Genomic DNA, 22,923 nt, shown 5'->3' with positions numbered 1-22,923 from the left:
AATGTATATGACTGTTTTAGCCTGACATTTCATATACATGTAAAGGTTTCTATCTCTATGTTATAGTATATATGTAAACATATGCATATGGTAATAGGCTGATTTTAAGTTAGAAGTTATCCTGACATTGTGTATCGGCTGTGCAAGGGCCGAAGTCCAGGTCAGGGAACTTGGGAGTTATCCTGACATTGTGTATCGGCTGTTTGAGGCCGAAGTCCAGGTCAGGGAACTTGGGAGTTAGAAGTTAACCTGACATTGTGTATCGGCTGGCAAGGGCCGAAGTCCAGGTCAGGGTACTTGGGGGTTAACCTGACATTGTGTATCGGCTGAGCAAGGGCCGAAGTCCAGGTCAGGGTACTTGGGAGTTAACCTGACATTGTGTATCGGCTGGCAAGGGCCGAAGTCCAGGTCAGGGTACTTGGGGGTTAACCTGACATTGTGTATCGGCTGGCAAGGGCCGAAGTCCAGGTCAGGGTACTTGGGAGTTAACCTGACATTGTGTATCGGCTGGCAAGGGCCGAAGTCCAGGTCAGGGTACTTGGGGGTTAACCTGACATTGTGTATCGGCTGAGCAAGGGCCGAAGTCCAGGTCAGGGTACTTGGGAGTTATAGGTAGTTATTCTATTTCTTGGATAACAGTGAAATGGGAAACTGGGTTTCCGTAGATACCGACCAGGGGTCGATGGGAAAGGTCATTAGGACCACGGCCTTAGAGTGTATGGGTAACAGGGTTACCAGATAAATGGGGCAGACCAGGGAGTTTGCATTCGAAGATTAAATGCTCTGGGAGCATAGTCTTTGGGCTACACAGCCAATTAAAGTGTTCTGTAGTTGGACAGCTAATAATCCTAGTTGTAGGATAAGATAAGATAGGATATGGCAGATTTTTGTAAAGTGTATGAAACAGATTTGGCAAGAACAAACCTAAAATCAGTTGCAGAAATATGGAAGCAGGAGAGTATGAAGTTGAATGAGTATTGATATATTATAAATGAGTTGGTGTGTGTTGAATTGTTTCATGAGAAAACACAGCAAATCTTGTATTCATAAGAAGAATGTAAGGATGATCGTTGCCCTTTAATTCAAAAGCCTGTTTATTTTGAGACAGATTGTATGAAGCTGTGTCTTTAATATAAAAAGAGGAAGTAGCCGAAGAGGTTCCTTCTCCGTGAGCTCGGAGAAAGAGGAAAAAAAAAGATTGTTTCTTTATATGATAAATGAACGGCATATGATATTTTTGGGGTTATTTTGTATTAAATTAAACTAAGATGAAAAATAATATGTTGCCCTTTAAACCAGGAATCTTTGTTTAGACATTAAAGGGTTACCGCAATTAACATGACCATTGAACCCTATTGGCACTGAGCCAAAAGTTTTAAAATAGAATAACTTTTTTATATAATTATGGTATTTTAGGTGGTATTTCAGGGGCACCCTCCGTAACCAAAGGGGAACCTCTGATAAGATTTTTGAAATTCGGGATAAAGTTTTAGAGGTTTTTTGTTTGAAAGATAAAAGTACATTACTTCCTGTCATTATGGGTGTATAAAAAGTGACCTACTACAAATAGTGTAAAGACAGGACATTAGAGCAAAGAATTGCAACCAACCCCTCTCCCCCAGATAGACAGTAGATAAGGTATACAGCTAACCTGTGTCCGCATGTCCCCATCAGAAGCAGCCAAAAGGTTTACTGAATAACAGTAACAGGGGTGAGAGCGGTTTCCTGCCTGGCTTCAAAGGAAAAGGGGAAGTCATTTAAAAAAAAAAAAAATGTTTGTGTTGAGTTAAAATTTCAGTGTTCAGTTTCAGATGAAGTGCCCATTAATCCAGTATGTAGCATATGTCTCTTGCCAGCTTGACCCAGTGATAAAAGGATCCTCAAGCTGTGTGCGGGCCACAGCCTGCAAAAGAGCTTCTGGATAAAACAGGTGCAATGTATTTAAGCCAGTTTACTTCCAGTACAGGAGCAGGCATTAGAGGGGGAGGGGAAAAAAATGTTTGTTAAATATCCCCCTTGAGCTGAAGATGGCAGAATCTGAATTGTTGAGCCCTGCCAAAAAGGCTCCTCTCTGGAGCCCTGATGAGACCCTTTATGTAGATGTATCATGTTTGTGAACAGAGGAGGGTAAGCCTGTAACTGGGTATGCAGTAGTAACAGCAATAAATAAACAAAAGGAATGCAGAGGCATTAAATCTAAAGTTCTAAGCACGAGCAGCTGATGGTTTTGGCAAAGGCCTGTGAATTTTAAAGAGTTAACATTCACATTGACATGATTTTGGTCATATTTTTGAAAGCTTGTAGCTTTTTGACCTCAGCCGGTAAGTCAATAAAGCATCCACATATAATAGAGACTGTTCTTAGTCTTCCAGTGTTTCACCAAGGTGGCCATTTATTAAAAAACCCAAGGCACATGCAAGAGAGGACACAGAAGAAGCTGCAGGAAACGCAAGGGCCGACAGAACAGCGAAGAAGGCTGCACTGGAACAGGTCCCTATCCGGGTACTGACATAGGGAAAGCAACCAACTCCTGTAAGTATGGCAATCTTGATATCATTGCAGAAAAAGCCCCCTCACAGGAGCGTGAGAAGTGGCGGAAGAAAGGTGCAACACGGGATGTAACTGGTTGCTGGAGGAGCATTTCTGTCTGATCTCAGGCCCTATACCCGAGGGTGGCAGCCGCAGCTCACGGATCGTGTCATATCTCAAAGACTCTAATGACCACCTTGGTAATACAACACTGGTTAGCACCAGGTTTTCCTGGAGTAGCTGCAAAATATACTGCTTCTTGTCTTACCTGTGCTAGGTACAATGTTGGTAGAGCTGTAAGCACCCCATAAAAGCACCACCTAAGTCAGACTGTCCTTTCCAAGGAGTTCCCACAGTCTGGTCCCTATGCACATGTTTTAGTTTGTATAGACATTTTTCAGGATGGCCTAAGGCCTGGCCAGTCTCTAGGGGTAAAGTACAAACCACAGGAAAAAGGCCTTTGCCCCAGGTAATGTGCAGGTATAGAATCCCAAAACCTATGGAAAGTGACAGGGGTACTCACTTTAAAGGAAGGGTTCTACAAGAGATCCTATCCGCACTAAATATTGAGAAAGCCTTTTACACTCCATATCACTCACAGAGTAGCGGAAAGGTACAAAAGGTTGTATGAAAAAAAAAAAAAAAAAAACAAGTTGAGTAAAATAATAGCAGAAACAGGTAGATTGTTTTACGTTTTTTTCCTTTGTCAGGAACACTCCCAAGAGAGGTGTGGGTACCTGAAGCAGGTCTCTATTTATCACAGCAATTGCAAGCTGCACACTCAGATCTCACTAGATGTGTTGCAGCGCTTTAAAAGCAATTGACAAAAATGCATAATAGTGTGTTTTCATTCCTACCAGATCCAAATGAGGATACTAAGTCATAAAGTAAGGCTACTAAGAGTGCAATTGGTTACACCAACATCCCTCAAGGTAGAAGGGATACATGGATTCACGCCAGTCATTGAAAAAAGGTGGTACAATGATTTTCTTTTAATTTTTAATATGTATGGGAATGTTGGGTATAAAAGAGACAGACAACCTAAGGCCCAATGTACTGTTAAGTTTAAATACCAGGTAGCCAGGAAGTCAGGGTACTCAGGGTGTTAGATATGTCCACAATTACCCCCAGAGTCCCAGACTATACCTGTGCTAGTAAACCCACTTGCATTAGAGGATCTAAATCAGACAGAGTTTTCAAAATCCTATAGAAACATTACCAGTGCACAAAAGGACATGTTAATTCCCCCAAAAGTCGCAGGTTTCAAGAATCCTACAGTGTGTATAGAGTTCTATGGAAATAAAACTGATGTAGGGAGGGTGGACTGTTCACAAGCACTGATAAACATATCCTGCCTACAGCTGACTGTGAACAGCCCATGACATGAAACTTGCATGCATTACAGAAATGAAACTGTTAAACAAAATATGAGCCATATTGAATGACAATATGGACATTTCTCACCTAGGAGAAGCCCTCAGGTTTCTGTTTTTCAGACAGAAACTGGGGTATTATGCAGAAAAGTTATTAATACCCATTTTCACCCCAGGGTGGTCACATTCAGGGTTGGGAATCTATTGTGTCTGTGGCAATAAGGCCCATAGATTACTTCCTCAGTGTGTCACAGTAACAGGTACTACAACCTCTTTATTTCCAATGGTGTCCGCCCATCCTAATGAACACAGTCTTTTGGAGGTTTTGCTTTATCTCCTAAAATAATGAAAGTGGTGTATTTATATTGATGTTTATGATAATTATGATCTCTAGTTATCTGTTGAATTAAAATAATTATGTGTTTGGTTGATAAGGTTACCAAGGCCAAGGAGACAACCTATTTCAACTCTATACGGAAATAAGAAGTGATTGATGATGCTGAGTATGCTGTAATGAGAAATCTGTCACCTCAAACCCCCCATGTATGAAGTAATCTCCGCCTCAGAACCTTACCAAGACTCGGACACCCCCCACTGAGGTTTGCCCTCTGGGCCAGTGTTCCAAGCGTAAGGGGCTGCTCCCTTGGAGGGATCTGATAAGCGGAATAGGTAGTTAGTTAGCCTGATCAATAAATTCTCAAGAGGGGGGAGATGTCGTGGCATACCTATCTCGCATTCAATGTTTACCTTATTGGCCTTTACAGGATGCATTGACTGGCATTTAGAATGGTTATCTTAAACAAAATGTCTTTCGAGTTAATCTCATTTTACTTTGATTTCTTTACATGTGTCACTGAGCTTGCAAAGGCTAAGAATATATCAGATGATCGAAACAGTGGAAATTCCCTATCTCTCAGAATATCAACTCTGTCTGGACAGCTGACCACAAAGCCAATAATATCTTCTAAAAAGCCCCTTTGGAACTTTTATTGTGTGTCACCAAGAAATTTCCCTTTATGACAGAGAATCACGATCTAGATTGACATAATGCTTACTATAATTAGTTGTTAACTTTGATTGGACAAAAGATGTTAATAACAACCCATTTCTGTACGTCAGATTGTAATGACAAACCCATTTCTGAGTATATTTAAACTCCAGCAATGTTGTAATAAATCAGGTCACTATGATTCAGCCATCTTGAGTCTTGTCTGATCTCATTATATATATAGCTATATATTGTCTGATTTGGTATCACTGACTAACAGGTAACAGGTATTTTGTACCTGAGGAAAAATTCCACAACAGCCCCTTTTTAAGTTCCCAGCTCCCCCCCCCCCAATTCCCCGCTGCTTTCCCAGTTCCCAAATCTTCCCTCAGTTCTCTTGAGGTCCCAGTTACTCCCTCATTTTCTCTGCTCCTCCCTCATTCCCAGCCGCTCCACCAGTTCCCAGCTTCTCCACCAGTTCCTCTTTGTGTTCCCAAATCTTCCATCAGTTCCCAGCTCCTCTCTCATTCCCAGCCACTCCCCTAGTTCCCAGCTCCTCCCCAGTTCTTCTTTTAGTTCCCAACTCCCCCGTGAGTCCTCAGCTCCTCTAGCAATCCCTGCAGCTTCCACAGTCCCCAGCTCCTCCCTCAGCTCTTAGCTCCTCTTTCAGTTCATAGCTCCTCCCTCATTTCACAGCTGCTCTCCCAGTTCCTGGCTCCTCCCTCACTTCCCACTACTCCCCACTTCTCCGCTCCTCCTTATTCCTTGCTGCTTCCCCAGGACCCAGGTCCCTCCTCAGGTGCCAGGTCCTCCGCCAGCTCTTAGCTCTTTTTTTAGTTCCCAGATCCTTCCTCAAGTCTCCGCTCCTCTCTCAGTTCTCAGCTCTTCATGAGGTCCCAGGTCATTCTTTGCTCCCCCCTCATTCCCAGCAGCTCCCCTAGTTTCCAGCTTCTCCATTGGTTTCCTTTTCCCCCCTCAACTCTTAGCCTCTTTCTCAGGTCTCAGCTCCTCCTGAGCTCCTCTCTCCTTCTCTGCTGCTTTCCAGCTCATCCCTCAGTTCTCAGCTTCTCTCTCAGTTCTCAGCTTCTCCCTCAGGTCCCAATTTCACCTTCAGGTCCCAGCTTCACCTTCAGGTCCCAGCTTCAACTTCAGGTCCCAGCTTCACCTTCAGGTCCCAGCTTCACCTTCAGGTCCCAGCTTCCCTGTAAGGTCTCAGCTCCTTTATAAGTTTCTATCTCCTCTATAAGTTCCCAGCACCTCCATTAGTTCTCAGCTCTCCCTCAGTTTCTAGCACTTCCCTCAGTTCCCAGCTCTAATCTCAGGTCCCAGCTTCACCCTAAGGTCTCAGCTCCTCCCTTAGTTCCCCCCTCATTTAGTACTGCTCCCCAGTTCCCACTTCCTCCTTTAGTTCGCAGCTCCTCCCTCAGGTCCCAGGTCCTTCCTCTACTCCTAGCTCCTCTTTCAGTTTCCCTCAGCTCCACCTCCAGGTCTCTGCTTCTCCATAAGGTCTCAGCTCCTCGATGAGTTTCTATCTCCTCCATCACTTCCCAGTTACTACCTCATTTTTCAGCTCCACCTTCAGGACCTAGACGTTCTTTCAGTTTCCAGCTCTAACCTCAGGTCCCAGCTCCTCCCCTGAGTTCTGAGCTCCTCCCTTATTACATAGCTCCTCCCTCAGTTCTCAGCTCCTCCCTCAGTTCTCAGCTCCTCCTTCAGTTCCTATCTCCTCCATCAGTTCTCAGCTCCTCCCTCAGTTCTCAGCTCCTCCATCAGTTCTCAGCTCCTCCTTCAGTTCCTATCTTCTCCATCAGTTCCCAGCTCCTCCATCAGTTCTCAGCTCCTCCATCAGTTCTCAGCTCCTCCTTCAGTTCCTATCTCTTCCATCAGTTCTCAGCTCCTCCATCAATTTTCAGCTCCTCCCTCAGTTTTCAGCTCCTCCCTCAGTTTTCAGCTCCTCCCTCAGTTTCTAGCTCTTCCCTTGGTTCCCAGCTCTAACCTCAGGTCCCAGCTTCATCCTTTGGTCTCAACTCCTTCCTAAGTTCCCCCCTCATTTAGTACTGCTCCCCCAGTTCCCACCTTCTCCCTTAGTTCTCAGCTCCTCCCTCAGGTCCCAGGTCCTCCATCAACTCCTCTTTCACTTTCCAGCTTCACCCTGAGTTCTCAGCTCCACCTCCAGGTCTCTGCTTCTCCATAAGGTCTCAGCTCCTCGATGAGTTCCTATCTCCTCCATCACTTCCCAGTTACTACCTCATTTCTCAGCTCCACCTTCAGGACCTAGCCATTCTTTCAGTTTCCAGCTCTAACCTCTGGTCCCAGCTCCTCCCCTGAGGTTCTCAGCTCCTCCCTTTTTACACAGCTCCCCTCAGGTCCCAGCTTCACCCTATGGTCTCAACTCCTTCCTAAGTTCCCCCCTCATTTAGTACCGCTCCCGCAGTTCCCACTTCCTCCTTTAGTTCTCAGATCCTCACTCAGGTCCCAGGTCCTCCCTCAACTCTTCTTTCAGTTCTCAGCTCCACCTCCAGGTCTCTGCTTCTCCGTAAGGTCTCAGCTCCTCTATGAGTTCCTATCTCTTCCATCACTTCCCAGTTACTACCTCATTTCTCAGCTCCACCTTCAGGACCTAGCCATTCTTTTAGTTTCCAGCTCGAACCTCTGGTCCCAGCTCCTCCCCTGAGGTTCTCAGCTCCTCCCTTATTACATAGCTCCTCCCTCAGTTCCCAGCTCTAACCTCGGGTCCTAGCTCCTCCCTCATTTCCCAGCTCTAACCTCAGGTCCCAGCTTCACCTTCAGATCCCAGCTTCTCTGTAAGGTCTCAGCTCCTCTATGAGTTCCTATCTCCTCCATCAGTTCCCAGCTCTAACCTCAGGTCCCAGCTACACCCTGAGGTCTCAGCTCTTCCCTCAGTCCCCCCCTCATTTAGTACTGCTCCCCCAGTTCCCACCTTCTTCCTTAATTCTAAGCTCCTCCCTCAGGTCCCAGGTCCTCCATCAACTCCTTTTTCAGTTTCCAGCTTCACCCTCAGTTCTCAGCTCCACCTTCAGGTCCCAGCTTCTCGGTAAGGTCTCAGCTTCTCTATGAGTTCCTATCTCTTCCATCAGTTCCCAGTTACTAACCTCAGGTCCCAGCTTCACCCTAAGGTCTCAGCTCTTCCCTCAATTCCCCCCTAATTTAGTACTGCCCCTGCAGTTCCCACCTTCTCCCTTAGGTTCTCAGCTCCTCCCTCAGGTCCCAGGTCCTCCTTCAACTCCTCTCTCAGTCTCCAGCTTCGCCCTCAGTTCTCAGCTCCACGTTAAGGTCCCAGCTTCTCCATAAGGTCTCAGCTCCTCTATGAGTTCCTATCTCTTCCATCAGTTCCCAGTTACTGCCTCAGTCCCCAGCTCCTCCCTCAGTTCCTAGCTCCTCCCACAGTCCCCAGCTCCTCCCTCAGTTCCTAGCTCCTCCCTCAGTTCCTAGCTCCTCCCTCAGTTTCTAGCTCCTCCCTTAGATGCCAGCTCCTCCCTCAGTTCCTAGCTCCTCCCTCAGTTCCTAGCGCCTCCCTCAGATGCCAGCTCCTTCCTCAGATCCCAGCTCCTCCCCTGTCACAGGTCTTGCCCCCCCATGTAAGGAACATAGACGTGGCCATCCACTAACATGTTTGGGACGATATTCAGGCGCCCGGCGTCTGGTGGGTTGTTCTCTTTGTAGGACGTGGCTGTCAGTTGCTTGTAGTGGATCCGTCCATCCTCCAGGCCCAGCGCTCCGTCACATGAAGCTGTCATAGCGGATCACACATGTAGAAGTCACAGAAAGATCTGTACAAATTTCCCCACACATTGAGATCCCCGTTTTATCATTTACCTGGAGGTGCGGAAATCTCTCCCTCTGGGAATTTAGGCTGAGCGGTGCCCGCAGGTCCCTGTGAGAGAAAACAGAAACCCCGTGTGAAGTGGGTGATATCTGCACCAAGGCCAGGGGGGGGTTGGGGGTAAGTGGGGGAGGGATGCAATTTACATACCATGTCATAGCGAATCACCAGCATTCTGCTCACCTGTTCTGTGGCTTTGGTTGGTCTAGCTGAAGGGGTGGGAACAATCGGCCATTGAGGGCTTTCTCCTCCCACTGCGCTTACGGTAGAGCTGCAGAGTAATAAAACAGATAGAGGGTAAATGTCAGCCGTGATGGATCAGACCCAGCTTTAGGGTTCAGGTTGTACTGTGCAGATTTACCATCATCACCCATAGGGTCACCGGGTCACCCCCCCCTACATGAACTTCCTTCTAATCTCACCTCCAGGTGGGGCTGGGCAGCGTTGTGGACACACAGCCAACCTCATCTGCCCCATCAGCACAATCAGGGTGGCCATCGCATCGTTGGGACGCCATAACGCAGTTACCGGAAGATTTACAGTAAAACTCAGAATTTCGACACCCCAATCTGGCAGGGGAGAGTGGGGAAGGGGCGGTGCCTGTGACACAAGACACACAGAACTGTTAGATACGGTAAGTCGGCATATTCAGGGATAAAAATTACCCATAACTGAGCCAAAATCATATCAGGGAGATCAATAGAAAACACGCTCAGCCAACCAATGGGAAGAGGAGGAATGATCCTGTTCATGGATCCCATCACAATCCCAAAAATAATGATTACTGATTGATAACTGATATTTTATCCTTGAATGATAATGCCCAATTTTTAGCCCCTGATTGATGATCCCTGATTGATGAACCCTAAATTAATAATCCCTGATTGATAATTCCTGATTAGTAATCCCTGATTTTTTACTCTGGCTGGTGATCCCTGATTTTTATCCCCTGAATGATGATGATCACTGACTAAAAATCTCTAATCAATGATTTCTTAATAATAATACTTATTAATCATTTTGATTGATGATCCTGGATTGATAACCCCTGATTAGTTATCCCTGATTGATGATCCCTGATTAATAATCCCTGATTAATGATCTCTGATTATTAATCCCTAAACGATAATCCCTCATTATTAATCCCTGATTGATGATCCCTAAATAATGATCCCTGATTGATAATCCCTCATTATTAATCCCTGATTGATGATCCCTGATTGATGATCCCTCATTATTAATCCCTGATTGATGATCCCTGATTGATGATCCCTCATTATTAATCCCTGATTAATGATCCCTGATTAATGATCCATGATTGATAATCCCTCATTATTAATCCCTGATTGATGATCCCTGATTAATAATCTCTGATTGATAATCCCTCATTATTAATTCCTGATTGATGATCCCTGATCAATGATCCCTGATTAATAATCTCTGATTGATAATCCCTCATTATTAATCCCTGGTTGATGATCCCTGATTAATGATCCCTTATTAATAATCCCTGATTGATGATCCCTGATTATTAATCTCTGATTAGGAATCCCTGATTAATGATCCCAGAGAGATGATTCCTGATTGATTATCCCTATTATAAAATCCTTGATTATTAATCCTTGATTGATGATCCCTGATTATTAATCCCTGATTGATGATTCCTGATTTGTAATTCCTGTTTAATAATCCCTGATTATTAATTCCTGATTGAAGATGTCTGAATATTAATCCCTGATTGATGATCCCTGATTTATAATCCCTGTTGAATAATCCCTAAATATTAATCCCTGATTGATGATCCCTGATTAATGATCCCTGATTAATGACCCCAGATGGATGATCCCTGATTATTAATCCCTGATTGATGATCCCTGATTAATAAACCCTGATTGGTGATCCCAGATTAATAATCCCTAAATTAATGATCCCTGATTGATAATCCTTAATTGATAATCCTTGATTGATAATCCCTGATTTTTAACTCTGGTTGATGTTCCTTGATTATGAATTCCTGACTGATAATCAGAAATTGATGATCTCTGACTGATGATCCCTAATTAATAATATCTGATCGATGATTCCTTAATAATAATAATACTGATTGATGATTTCTGATGATTTCTGATTGATAATCCCTTATTTTTTATCTCTTGGTTGATAATCATTCCTTGATTGATGATTCCTGACTGATAATCACTGACTGATAATCCCTAAATGATTATTTCTGATTGATGATCCCTGATTTTTATCCCCAGGTTGATTATCTTTGATCGATGATTCCTGACTGATAATCACTGATTGATGATTCCTAAATTGTATTTACTAACTGATAATCCCTGATTGATCTCTGACTGTTGATCCCTGATTGAAAATATCTGATTGATGATTCCTTAATAATAATACTGATTGATTATTTCTGATTGATGACCCCTGATCGATGATCCCTATTTGATAATCCCTGATTGGCAATCTCTGATTGATAATCCCTGTTTTATGGGCCCTGATTAATACCTAATTAAAAAGAAATAAAACATATTCAGCATATCTCTGCATTACATGAACATTTCTGTATGTTCTGTCTCTTTAAAAACACCAAAAGTACAGAAATATTCCAGTTGATCTGCCTATTTCCTGTAGTGAGAACTTTGCCTACATCACTTCTGCTGCACCGAAATCCCAAGGAGTGGTGTCAGACCTGCCCTGTTCTCCTCTGCTGGACAATAGGACATCTCCCACTTATGTTATATAGATGAAGGGGGGGAGGGGTGTTGGATATTTGGAGAGGGGAGTTATGGAGATGAGAAAATGGGAGGGGTTATAGAGATGGAGGTGAGGAGTTAAGGAGATGAGAAGAGAGGGAGGGGTATAGAGATGAGGCAAGGGGGAGGAGTTATGAAATTAAAATAGGCGGGGGAGGTTATGGACATGAGAAAGGGGATGGGTCATTGGGATCAGGGGTGGGGTTATGGTAATGAGAACAGTAGGCAGGGTTTTGGCAATAAGGAGAGGGGGAGGGGATATGGAAATGAGGTGAGGGGGAGGGGTTATGGAGATGAAGAGAGGGTGAGGGGTTATGTAGATGAGAAGAAGGGGAGGGGTTATGAAGATGACATTTGTGGGAGGGGTTATGAAGATGAGAAAGGGAAAGTGGATTATAGAGAGGAGGAGAGAGGGAGGGGTTATAGGGAAGAGGAGAGAGGGAGGGGCTATGGAGATGAGAGGGGGAGGAGTTATGAAGATGAAATTAGTGGGAGGGGTTATGGAGATGAGAAAGGGGAGGGGATCATGGAGAGGAGTAAAGAGGGAGGGATAATGGAGATGAGGGGAGAGGGAGGAGTTTTGAAGATGAAATTAGTGGGAGGGGTTATGGAGATGAGAAAGGGGGAGGGGCCATGGAAAAGGGGAGGAATTATGGAGATGGGGGTGATGAGTTAAAAGGATGAGAGAGGGAGGGGTTATGGAGATGAGGAGAGAGGGAGGGGTTATGAAGATGAGGAGAGGGGGAGGAGTTATGAAGATAAAATGTGTGGGAGGGGTTATGGAGATGGGAAAGGAGGAGGGGTAATGGAGAGGGGGGAGGGTTTATGAAGATTAAATGAGTGGGAGGGGTTATGGAGATAAGAAAGTGGGAGGAGTCATTAAGATGAGGAGAGGGGGAGGGGTCATGAAGATGAGGGGAGGGGGGAGAGTCATGAAGATGAGGAGAGGGGGAGGGGTCATGAAGATGAGGGGAGGGGGAAGAGTCATGAAGATGAGGAGAGGGGGAGGAGTTATGAAGATGAAGAGTAGGGGAGGGGTTCTGTAGTGACGGGGGACCCACGGGGGATTTCAGTAGAGGAGAGGACCGTGTTGTCACCTCACTATGGGAAGTCAGGAGCTCCCTGGATTTCTGGCAGACCATGGAGTATTGGATGTATTTTAGTTGGAGTAAACAATTATTCTGAGTGTTGGTGTTTCCTCTCTAGGATTGGGACACTGGACCCCCCAATCACCCCCATCCCCCACACATTACCACAATAAATCTCGTCTGATTGGTCCCCGCAGTCGTTGATTCCATTGCACACAACTCCATGGGGTCCGGCCAGGACACAGCGCCCATTGTGACACTGGAACTGATCGGGCCGGCACTGGTGTCGGGTGGGAACGGGCGTGGTGGGTCCGGCAGACACTGTAATGGAGAAGAGAGGAAGCTATTAGTGATCAGGACATGCTGGGACTTGTAGTTCTCCCATTCATTCCTGTATCTGTTCACCTTCTCCGCAGCCCAGGAGCTCCACGCGGAGGAATATTCTGCTGTGATATTGGTGGGGGAGGATCCGCACATAGCGAGCGCTGACCATTCCATCAAAACTCCGCGCCACCGGTGTGGAACCATCAAAATTTCCCCGGAAAACCTGAGAGAGGACAATGATGAGTATTACTCCTCCCCCTCCCAATCTACCGATCATCAAATATTCTAGATGTGTGCGGAACCTTCCGCTCCAAATCAAAATTTGGACAATCTTTTCGTTATTCAGAAATATGAATGTATCCGAATTTCCGAATTACAATGATAACAAAATGTAAGGAATCTGAAATAACGAAGCAAAATTCGGCCAAAATTCGAATTCAAATCTAATTCAAATCGAACACGAAATTGGAAACAAGAACAGTATAAAATAAAACAGAAAATAAAATACAGTAATAGAAAATAAAAGAATAAATCAAATATAATAGAAAAAATATCAAATATAATATAATCAAATATAATAGAAAATAAAGGAATAGAATATAAATAATAGAATAGAAAAGAATAGAGCAAAACAGAGCATAATAGAGGAATATAATCAAATATAATAGAAAAAAAGGGAATAGAATGTAAAAGAATAGAAAAGTGGAGAATAAAAAACTAGAATAGAGTAAAACAGAACATAACAGAAAAACACAACAGAATAGAAAATAATAGAAAATAAAATCATAGAATAGAATAGAATAGAAAAGAATAGAATAAAACACAACAAAATAGAATAGAAAATAATCGAATAGATTAGAATTAAAAAGAATAGAAAATAATAAAATAGAGAAGAATATAATACAAAAGAATAGGAAAAAACAAAACAATATAAAACAATAGAATAAAATAGAAATTATATATTATAACCGTCTTCTGAAATTTGAATTTTTAATAGAATGAATTTGAATAAAATAGAAAAGAATAGAATGGAATAGAAAAATAAAAGAATAGAATAAAAAATAATAAAATAGAAAAAAAAAAAAAACAAAGAATAGAATAAAAAAGATAAGAACATAACCATCTTCAGAAATTGAAATTTCAAGTAGAATAAATTCAAATTCAAACAGAATTGGAATTGATTGGAGTAGAATAGAAATAAATATAATAGAACATAACAGAATAGAATAGAAAAGAATAGAATATAAAAGAAAGGAATAGAAAACAAATATATAATAGAATTGAATAGAATAGAATAAAATAGAAAGAAAAGAACCATCTTTCGACATTTTAATTTAGAACAGAATAAATTTGTATTCTAATAGATTAAAATAGAATAGAAAACAAAAGTAAAAAAAAAAACAGAATAAAAAATAAGGGAATAGAATAGAAAAAATCAATTAACTAGAATATATATAACTGTCTTCCAAATTCCTAATAGAATTTGAATGCCAATTCCAATTTAAATAACTATTTAAATTTTCCAAATTTGGTCAATTTGAATTAAATTTGACTGAATTCAGAAATTCGAATTGAATTAGAAAACGAGTAAACGAAACTAAACTTATTTAGAAGACAAATTAAACAAACTTAACTAAATGATTTACGGTAAATAACGAATCGAAACACATTTTTTCATTATGTACATTTCTAGTAATTTCCATATTATTTATTTGTGATCTTGTAGATCTTTGGTCAGTTTAGCCGTGCTTGCTACCCTTCTCTAAGCATGGAGTGCGCTGTGCCGGTCACTTGTTGTATCAAGCTGGATGGCATGGGGTTCTAGAGATATCATTAGTACTTGGCCAATCAGCAGCTTGTAGGGACTTGCTGGTGCATGCTGGGAGTGTTAATAAATATCTCCGGCACTTTGTGGCACATGGCCCTCACTCTGAGGACGTATCTGAGACATCCTGGCCTTAGATCCCTGTGGGACGCTGCTAGAATCTTTCCTCCCTGGAGGACCCCTAGAAGATACCGTCTGCCATGCAGTGCTATTTTTGCACCTAGAGAAAGCAGACTGCGGTTGTCCTTCCCAATGGAGATGGTGACCGACCAACTGAGCTGGAAGGTAGATTAGGTTACTCCAGCCAAGGCACTCTACCTCCTGCTCCACTGGCCATCACCTGCTTAACAATCATGGCATCCCAACAAAGAATCTTCTTAATCTGAAAAGCCTGGTATGAATGTTTATTGTTATTATCTGGTCAAACGCCATCCCACCTTCTCCTCTACCCTATAACGCATTTCACTCCACTAGGAGCTTAATGGTAGCGTCAACCTTTCCAAGCTGTCCGCCTTGAAGTCTTCCTTCTCACATGTGCTATTTGTGACATGTATGTTATATGTGGGCACCCCAATCACATGTAACATGTATGTTAGGTGTGTGTACATCTCATTGTACTGGCCAGGTCATGGGTGCTCCTCAGCATCAGAACTCACCTTGGTGTCTGGTTCAGTGTCAGAGCTCCTCTCGGTGTAATTGGACCAGTGTACCCCGTCATCACTGAACTGGACTGAGAATCTGCTGACATAGAAATCAGAGGAACCTCCACCCTGCACTGCAATTCCTGGAAGACAATGGAAAATGACATCACAATGAGAGTATATCCCGACATCACAATGAGAGTATATTCCGACATCACAATGAGAGTATATCCCGACATCACAATGAGAGTATCTCCCGACATCACAATGAGAGTATCTCCCGACATCACAATGAGAGTATATCCCGACATCACAATGAGAGTATATCCCGACATCACAATGAGAGGATATCCCGACATCACAATGAGAGTATATCCCGACATCACAATGAGAGTATATCCCGACATCACAATGAGAGGATATCCCGACATCACAATGAGAGTATATCCCGAAGTACACCTGTCCATACAGGTACTATCATACCGCCATACAATGACCAGACATATGTGCCTCTCTCTGCTCCTCCCACCTTCTCTATAGAAGGGGACACTACAATGTGGCCCACTCTAATGTCGTTTCCAGGGTCGTGTCCACACACTTGGTTGCCCTTTGAAGTCTGTGGACGGCTATGAGGAAGATTGTGACCATTCCTGGTACATTGTGGAATGGATCATACACAGAAATCACTCCCAGATGTGTGAATACACAATAAAGGCCAGGGGAGATGATCCACAATGATCTAGAACAAACCCCAGATTGCCTGACATCATTCCAGATACCTGTGAGGCCCCCGGGCTCCAGCGAATGATCCAAAATGATCTGGACCAAGTCCTGGATCACTTGATACCAGTTCAGAAACCTATGAGGTTCTTTGGCTCCTGCAGGTGATCTACAATGATCTGTAACATATCTTGGATTACCTGACACCAGTCCAGATACCTGTGAGGTTCCTGGGCTCCAGCAAGTGATCCAAACTGATCTGGACCATGTCCTGAATCACTTGATACCAGTTCAGAATCTATGAGGTTCTTGGGCTCCTACAGGTAAACCACAATGATCTGGATAGAAGCCTGGATCACCTGACACAAATCCAGATACCTGTGAGGTTCCTTGGCTTCTGAATGTGATCCACAATAGTATGGACCAGACTTTTTACCTGATACCAAATCCTGGATCACCTGATACCAGTCCAGATACCTGTGACTCTCCTGGGTTCCTACAAGTGAACCAAAATGATCCGGACGAAAGTCTGAATCATCTGACACCCATCCAGATACCTATGAGGTTCCACAACTTCTGTAGGGGTTCCACAATGATCTGGAACGAATCCCAGATCACCTAACACCAGTCTAGATACATGTGATGTCCCTCAGCTCATGCAGGGGTTCCACAATGATCTTGACCAAGTCCTGGATCATTTGATACCAGTCCAGTTTCCTGTGAGGTTCCTGGGCTCCTACAGGTGAACCACGAGTTCCTTGGCTTATACAAGTGATGCATAATAATATGGAACAAACGTTGGCTCCCCTCATACCTGTCTAGATACCTGTGAGGTTCCACAACTCCTGCAGATATTCCACAAAGATTTGGAACAGGCCTTAGATGACCTGACACCAGTCTAGATACCTGTGGGGTTCCTGGGCTCCTGCAGGTGATTAACAAAGATCATCTGGGCCAAACTCTGGATGACCTGACAATAGTCCAGATACCTATGAGTTTCCTCAGTGCCTCCCGGTAATCCACAAAGATCTGGAACAAAGCCTGGATCACCTGACACCGGTCCAGATACCTGTGAGGTCCCTGGGATCCTGCAGGTGATGCATAATAATCTGGAACAAAGCCTGGATGATCTGACACCAGTCCAAATACCTGTAAGGTTCCTCGGATCCTGAAGGTCAATCTGCAGATGGGGTGCCCCGGCGGGGTGATCGGGGTAATCGCTGTTTTCTGGGCTCCAGCCATGAAGTTCCGCCATCGGAGAGACTCGGTTGAGCTGGGCTGCGTACGCCGGATGATCAGCGAGCTCTGAGGAGGCTGTAAAGCTGTGTGGTGGGAGCTGGGAGATCCGGAGAGGTTTATAACATTCATCTGTGAAGACATGGGGGAGACATGGTGAGAATCGGTCACCTTGCAATCGACAATAAACAGAAATGAATGTATGAAGTGAGAAGAGATTTTCTTCATTCAGTGTTAGTTTAGAGCAGAGATCTCCAACAATTCTAAACAGAGAGCCAAATTTAATGTCCTTGAGACTTTTGGGGAAGCCAGATCATGGCCATGGGGAATACAAATTGTCATTGGTGTCAGTGGGAGGAATAGTGCCCCATCATTGGTATCAGTGGGAGGAATAATGCCCCATCATTGGTATCAGTGGGAGGAATAGTGTCCCGTCATTGGTGTCAGTGGGAGGAATAGTGCCCCATCATTGGTGTCAGTGGGAGGAATAGTGCCCCATCATTGGTATCAGTGGGAGGAATAATGCCCCATCATTGGTGTCAGTGGGAGGAATAGTGTCCCATCATTGGTGTCAGTGGGAGGAATAGTGTCCCATCATTGGTGTCAGTGGGAGGAATAGTGCCCCATCATTGGTGTCAGTGGGAGGAATAGTGCCCCATCATTGGTGTCAGTGGGAGGAATAGTGTCCCATCATTGGTATCAATGGGAGGAATAGTGCCCCATCATTGGTGTCAGTGGGAGGAATAGTGCCCCATCATTGGTGTCAGTGAGAGGAATAGTGTCCCATCATTGGTGTCAGTGGGAGGAATATTGTTGATGTCAGTAGCATAAATGGTGAAACATTGTTTGTTTCAGTGGGAGGAAAAATGTCCCAAGTGCCAGATAAAGACAATCAAAGGGCCAACCACAGTTTGGAGAACACTGGTTTGGACAAACGTTCACAATTTAGATCCTGAAAAGATTGGCCTGCAGACAGGAATGAGCACCGAGCTGCCAGCGAGTCCCTGATGGGACCACGTAGGCTTGTGATGTAGATGAGTTAATCACTGGTCACCTTATGGACCATCAGAGAAGAGTCACAGACGGTGCAACTCTGCGGACTGTCTGGGAACCACCACTGGCTTTTTCATAGGTCAGAGGAATTCTGCGTCATCTAGAATTACATGTAAAATATTGGTTGTAGGGAGAAGAATCGCATTCCTTCTGACGTAATAGGAGCTGAACACAGACGCAGAATGGGACGTCCCGGACTTATGGAACAACCTAAGGATTGACTGAATGGTTTTATGGGCCCGGACACAGCAGCCATGGTATGTTTGGACCCGCTGTGATTTGGGATGTGCTGGTCTGTGCATGTGGGGGTCCATTCAGGTGACAAACTGCAGGTGGTGGTGGTGAGCTCCCCATAACCTGTGTGCCTGCTGTGATTGGTCAGAAGAAAAGTGAAAGTTCTCCAGAATTCTATTTGTGAAATCTCCGAGGCGTGTGGGAATCACTAGGCTGCTTCACAACCTTTAGAGTGCGCCAGACTGTATGCACTCTAGTTTTGGGTGAGTCGTCCTCCAGTGGTGGCTGGTGGTATTGTAGGCTGTGAAAAGTGTTCCACAGCACTGTCCTACCTCCCCAAGAAAAGATCTTTTCTCCTTCCTCCTCCATCTAACAAGTATCTTGCTACTGTTAGTGAGTTGTCCTCGGTCTGATGCCTTGACATAAATTCTAAGGGGAGCTGCATTCCTCCTCCTCTATCCATGCGTGATCCATGCTAGAGTCGTGAAGTCACCAGGCAGCTCATGAAGGGTCAGATTCCAGGCTTATCATATCATCAATTCACAAGGATACATCACACATCCTCCGTACTTACCTCCAGCAGTGGGCAGTGGGTAGGTAGTTAGCCCAGGGATGGGGATGGTGACTGGAAGGCCTGTAGGTTGCACGCTGGAAGCTTCTGTCTTGTTTGGAGCTGAGGGAAGGAAATAGGAAATTGGTGTTCAATATCTATGGGGTGGGTCCCACCACATCCCCCTGGGTTCTCACCACCTCAGACTGTCCTTCGTCAGGGGTCCCACCACATCCCCCTGGGTTCTCACCACCTCAGACTGTCCTTCGTCAGGGGTCCAAACACATCCTCCCGGGGTCTCACCTCCTCTCCCTATCCTCCCGCAGATGTCCAACCACATCCCCCTGGAGTCCCACCTCCTCCCCCAGGAGTCCAACCACATCCTCTTGGGGTCCCACTGCCTCCCCCTGGTTTCCAACCCCTGCCCTGTTCTCCCCCAGGGGTCCAACCACATCCCCCTGGGGTCCCACTGCTTCTCCCTGGTTTACCACCCCTGGAGTCCAACCCCCCTCCTGTTCTCCACCAAGGGTCCAACCACATCCTCCTGGGGTCCCACCTCCTTCCCTGTCCTCCCCCAGGGGTCCAACCACATCCTCCTGGGGTCCCACCTCCTTCCTCTAGTTTACCACCCCTGAGGTTCCATCTCCCCCCCCCCCGTCCTCCTCCAGGGGTCCAACCACATCCCTCAGAGGTCCAACCACATCCCCCTGCTTAAACCCCCTCCCGGGGATCCCAACGCCTCCCCTTGGAGTTCCCCTGACTCTCCCTAAGACCAGCAATCTGTGTATTTGTCTCTCTCACTCCCGTCAGCTGGCTTCCTCTGCAGTTCCAGTGACTGAATACAGAAAGTATAAAGTGATCATTTATACCCAACTAATAAAACCAGCTGTGGTCTGATATTTACTATTTATCTATCAGTACCAGGAACAGAAGGAGGCGGGGCCATTTATCATGGCGGTAGACGGACGCACACTGACCTGTTTCCGAACAATAGCAGCAGGTGTCCCCTGAGCCTTCCACCAGGAACTGACCCTACAAGAGATGGAGCACAGTCTTGTGGGTGGAGCCTAAGTGGTTGCTATGGGTTACAGCATGTATTATATAAGTGATGATGACTCCTCTACAGACGGTACTGTACTAAAGATCTCACCTCAGGGCACCCCACATTGGTGAACTGGCAGAATTGGGAGCACTGTGCGCTCAGGTTGGTCAGACACTGGCACACGTGGCATTCTCCAGACCTCCAACGTTCACCGGTGCTGTATGTCTTCCCGTGGTGTGTACACGCCTCACACGGCTCCGTCTGACACCTAGAATTATAGAGGGGAGATAAATCAGTCAGGGAGCAGAGAATACAGAGGGATCTGGAGGGGGATCCTCTCACATTGACCCCTCATCGTGGTGGCACCTCCAAACACATTGACCCTTTGTCATAGTGGTACCTCCTCCCACATTGACCCCTCATTGTGGTGGCACCTCCTCCCACATTGACCCCTCATTGTGGTGGCACCTCCTCTCACATGGACTCCTAGCCATGATGGCACCTCCAATAACATTAATGCCTTACTGTGGTGGCGCCTTCTCTCATATTGACCCCTCGTCGCATTGGCATCTCCAATCACATTTACCCCCCCCCCCCCTCCCCCATCATAGTGTCACCTCCTCCCAAATTAACTCCTCATTGAGGTGGCACCTCCAATCACATTTACCCCTCATTGTGGTGGCACCTACTCTCACACTGACCCCTAGCCATAGTGGCACCTCCTCTTACACTGACCCCTGGTTGTGGTGGCACCTCCTCTTACACTGACCCTTAGCCATGGAGGCACCTCCCCTCACACTGACCCCTAGCCGTGGTGGAACCTCCAATCACATTGACCCCTCACTGTGGTGGCATCTCCTTTCGCATTGACCCCTAGTCATGATGGCACCTCCAATCACATTGACGCTTCACTGTGGTGGTGCCTCCTCTCACATTGACCCCTAGTCGTAGTGGCACCTTAATTTACATTGACCCCTGGACATGGTGACACCTCCTCTTTTATTGACCCCTTGCCATGGTAGTGCTTCCTCTCACATTGACCCCTAGCTACGGTTGCACCTCCTCTCACATTGACCCCCAGCCGTGGTGGTGTCTCCAGTTACATTGACCTCTCGCCGTGGTGGCACCTCCAATCACATTGACTTCTCGTCATGGTGGCACCTCCTCTCCAATTGACCCCTCATCGTGGTTGAACCTCCTCTCACATTTACCCCTCATTGTGGTGGCACCCCCTTCACATTTACCCCTCATCATAGTGGCACCTCCAATCACATTGTCTCCTCGTCATAGTGGCACCTCCAATCACATTGACCCCTCGTCATAGTGGCACCTCCAATCACATTGACCCCTCGCCATAGTGGCACCTCCAATCACATTGACTCCTCGTCATAGTGGCACCTCCAATCACATTGACCCCTCGTCATAGTGGCACCTCCAATCACATTGACCCCTCGTCATAGTGGCACCTCCGATCACATTGATCCCTCATCGTGTTGGCATCACCTCTCACACTGACCCCTAGTCGTGGTGGCACCTGCTCTCACACTGACCCCTAGTCATGGTGGCACCTCCAATTACATTGACCCCTTGTTGTGGTGGAACCTCCAATCACATTGACCCCAGGTTGTGGTGGCACCTCCAATCACATTGATCCCTTGTGGTGGCGACACCTACTCCCACATTTACCCCTAGCCATGGTGGCACTTCCATTTACATTGAGGCCTTACTTTGGTGGCGCCTCCTCTCACATTGACCTCTAGTCATGGTGGCACCTTCAATCACATTGACCACTTGCCATGGTGGCACCTCCTCTCTTATTGACCCCTTGCCGTGGTGATGCCTTCTCTCACATTGACCCCTAGCCATGGTGGCACCTCCAATCAAATTGACCCCTAACTATGGTGGAACCTCCTATCACACTGACACCTCGCTGTGGTGGCGATACTTCTCACACTAACCCCTTGCCGTTGTGACGCCTTCTCTCACACTGACCCCTCACCATGGTGGCTCCTCCCCTAACATTAACACCTCACCATCATGGCTCCTCCTCTGGAGCTGACCCCTCGCCATGGTGGCACCTCCTTTCCCACTGACACCTCCCCATGGTGGCCACTGCTCTCACACTGACACCGCACCATGGTGGCGCCTTGTTTAGCATTAACCCTTCACTGTGGTGGCCCCTCCTCTCACATTGACCCCTTGCCATAATAGCACCTTCTCTCCCATTGACCCCTTGCCATGGTGGCCCCTCCTCTCACATTGACCCTTTGCCATGGTGGCCCCTCCTCTCACATTGACCCCTTGCAATAGTGGCCCCTCCTCTCACATTGACCCCTTGCCATGGTGGCCCCTCCTCTCCCATTGACCCCTTGCCATGGGGAGGGCCCTCCTCTCCCATTAACCCCTTGCCATGGGGGGCCCTCCTCTCCCATTAACCCCTTGCCATGATGGTGCCTCCTTTAACATTGACCTATCACTGTGGTGGCACCTCCTCTCGCACTGACCCCTCCCTATGGTGGCTCCTCCTCTCACACTGACACCTCCCTATGGTGATGTAGGGGGTCAGCCCCTTGAATGACTAAACTCCATTACACTGTATTTCTATTGAGAAATTCCCACAGACTGTCATGCATCTTTCAGCCACAAGATGTCACTGTTGTTGTTGCTTTAAGGAAGGGATCTTTCTGGAAAGGAGGAGGGAGCAGGAAGTTCCT

General features: G+C 45.8%; 1 protein-coding gene across 1 annotated transcript in view; it reads right to left on the bottom strand.

Annotated features, from left to right (window-relative positions):
- LOC309556619 (SCO-spondin-like) overlaps positions 1 to 22,923 on the bottom strand; it is a 204,513-nt gene that overhangs the window by 113,789 nt on the left and 67,801 nt on the right. Inside the window, exons 39-49 of the mRNA XM_082259053.1 lie at positions 20,318 to 20,477; positions 20,145 to 20,199; positions 19,192 to 19,290; positions 17,244 to 17,462; positions 15,390 to 15,517; positions 12,990 to 13,131; positions 12,750 to 12,905; positions 9,157 to 9,334; positions 8,918 to 9,005; positions 8,728 to 8,785; positions 8,521 to 8,641 (exon numbers count right to left, since the gene is read on the bottom strand). Coding sequence (XP_082115179.1) covers positions 8,521 to 8,641; positions 8,728 to 8,785; positions 8,918 to 9,005; positions 9,157 to 9,334; positions 12,750 to 12,905; positions 12,990 to 13,131; positions 15,390 to 15,517; positions 17,244 to 17,462; positions 19,192 to 19,290; positions 20,145 to 20,199; positions 20,318 to 20,477 — 1,404 coding nt within the window. The remainder of the gene's footprint in view (positions 1 to 8,520; positions 8,642 to 8,727; positions 8,786 to 8,917; positions 9,006 to 9,156; positions 9,335 to 12,749; positions 12,906 to 12,989; positions 13,132 to 15,389; positions 15,518 to 17,243; positions 17,463 to 19,191; positions 19,291 to 20,144; positions 20,200 to 20,317; positions 20,478 to 22,923) is intronic.

The sequence above is a fragment of the Pelophylax lessonae genome (assembly GCF_965119305.1).
Source record: "Pelophylax lessonae genome assembly, chromosome: 5".
NCBI lineage: Eukaryota > Metazoa > Chordata > Amphibia > Anura > Ranidae > Pelophylax > Pelophylax lessonae.
The sequence above is the reverse complement of the archived record's forward strand: the minus strand, read 5'-3'. Positions and strand labels throughout refer to the sequence as shown.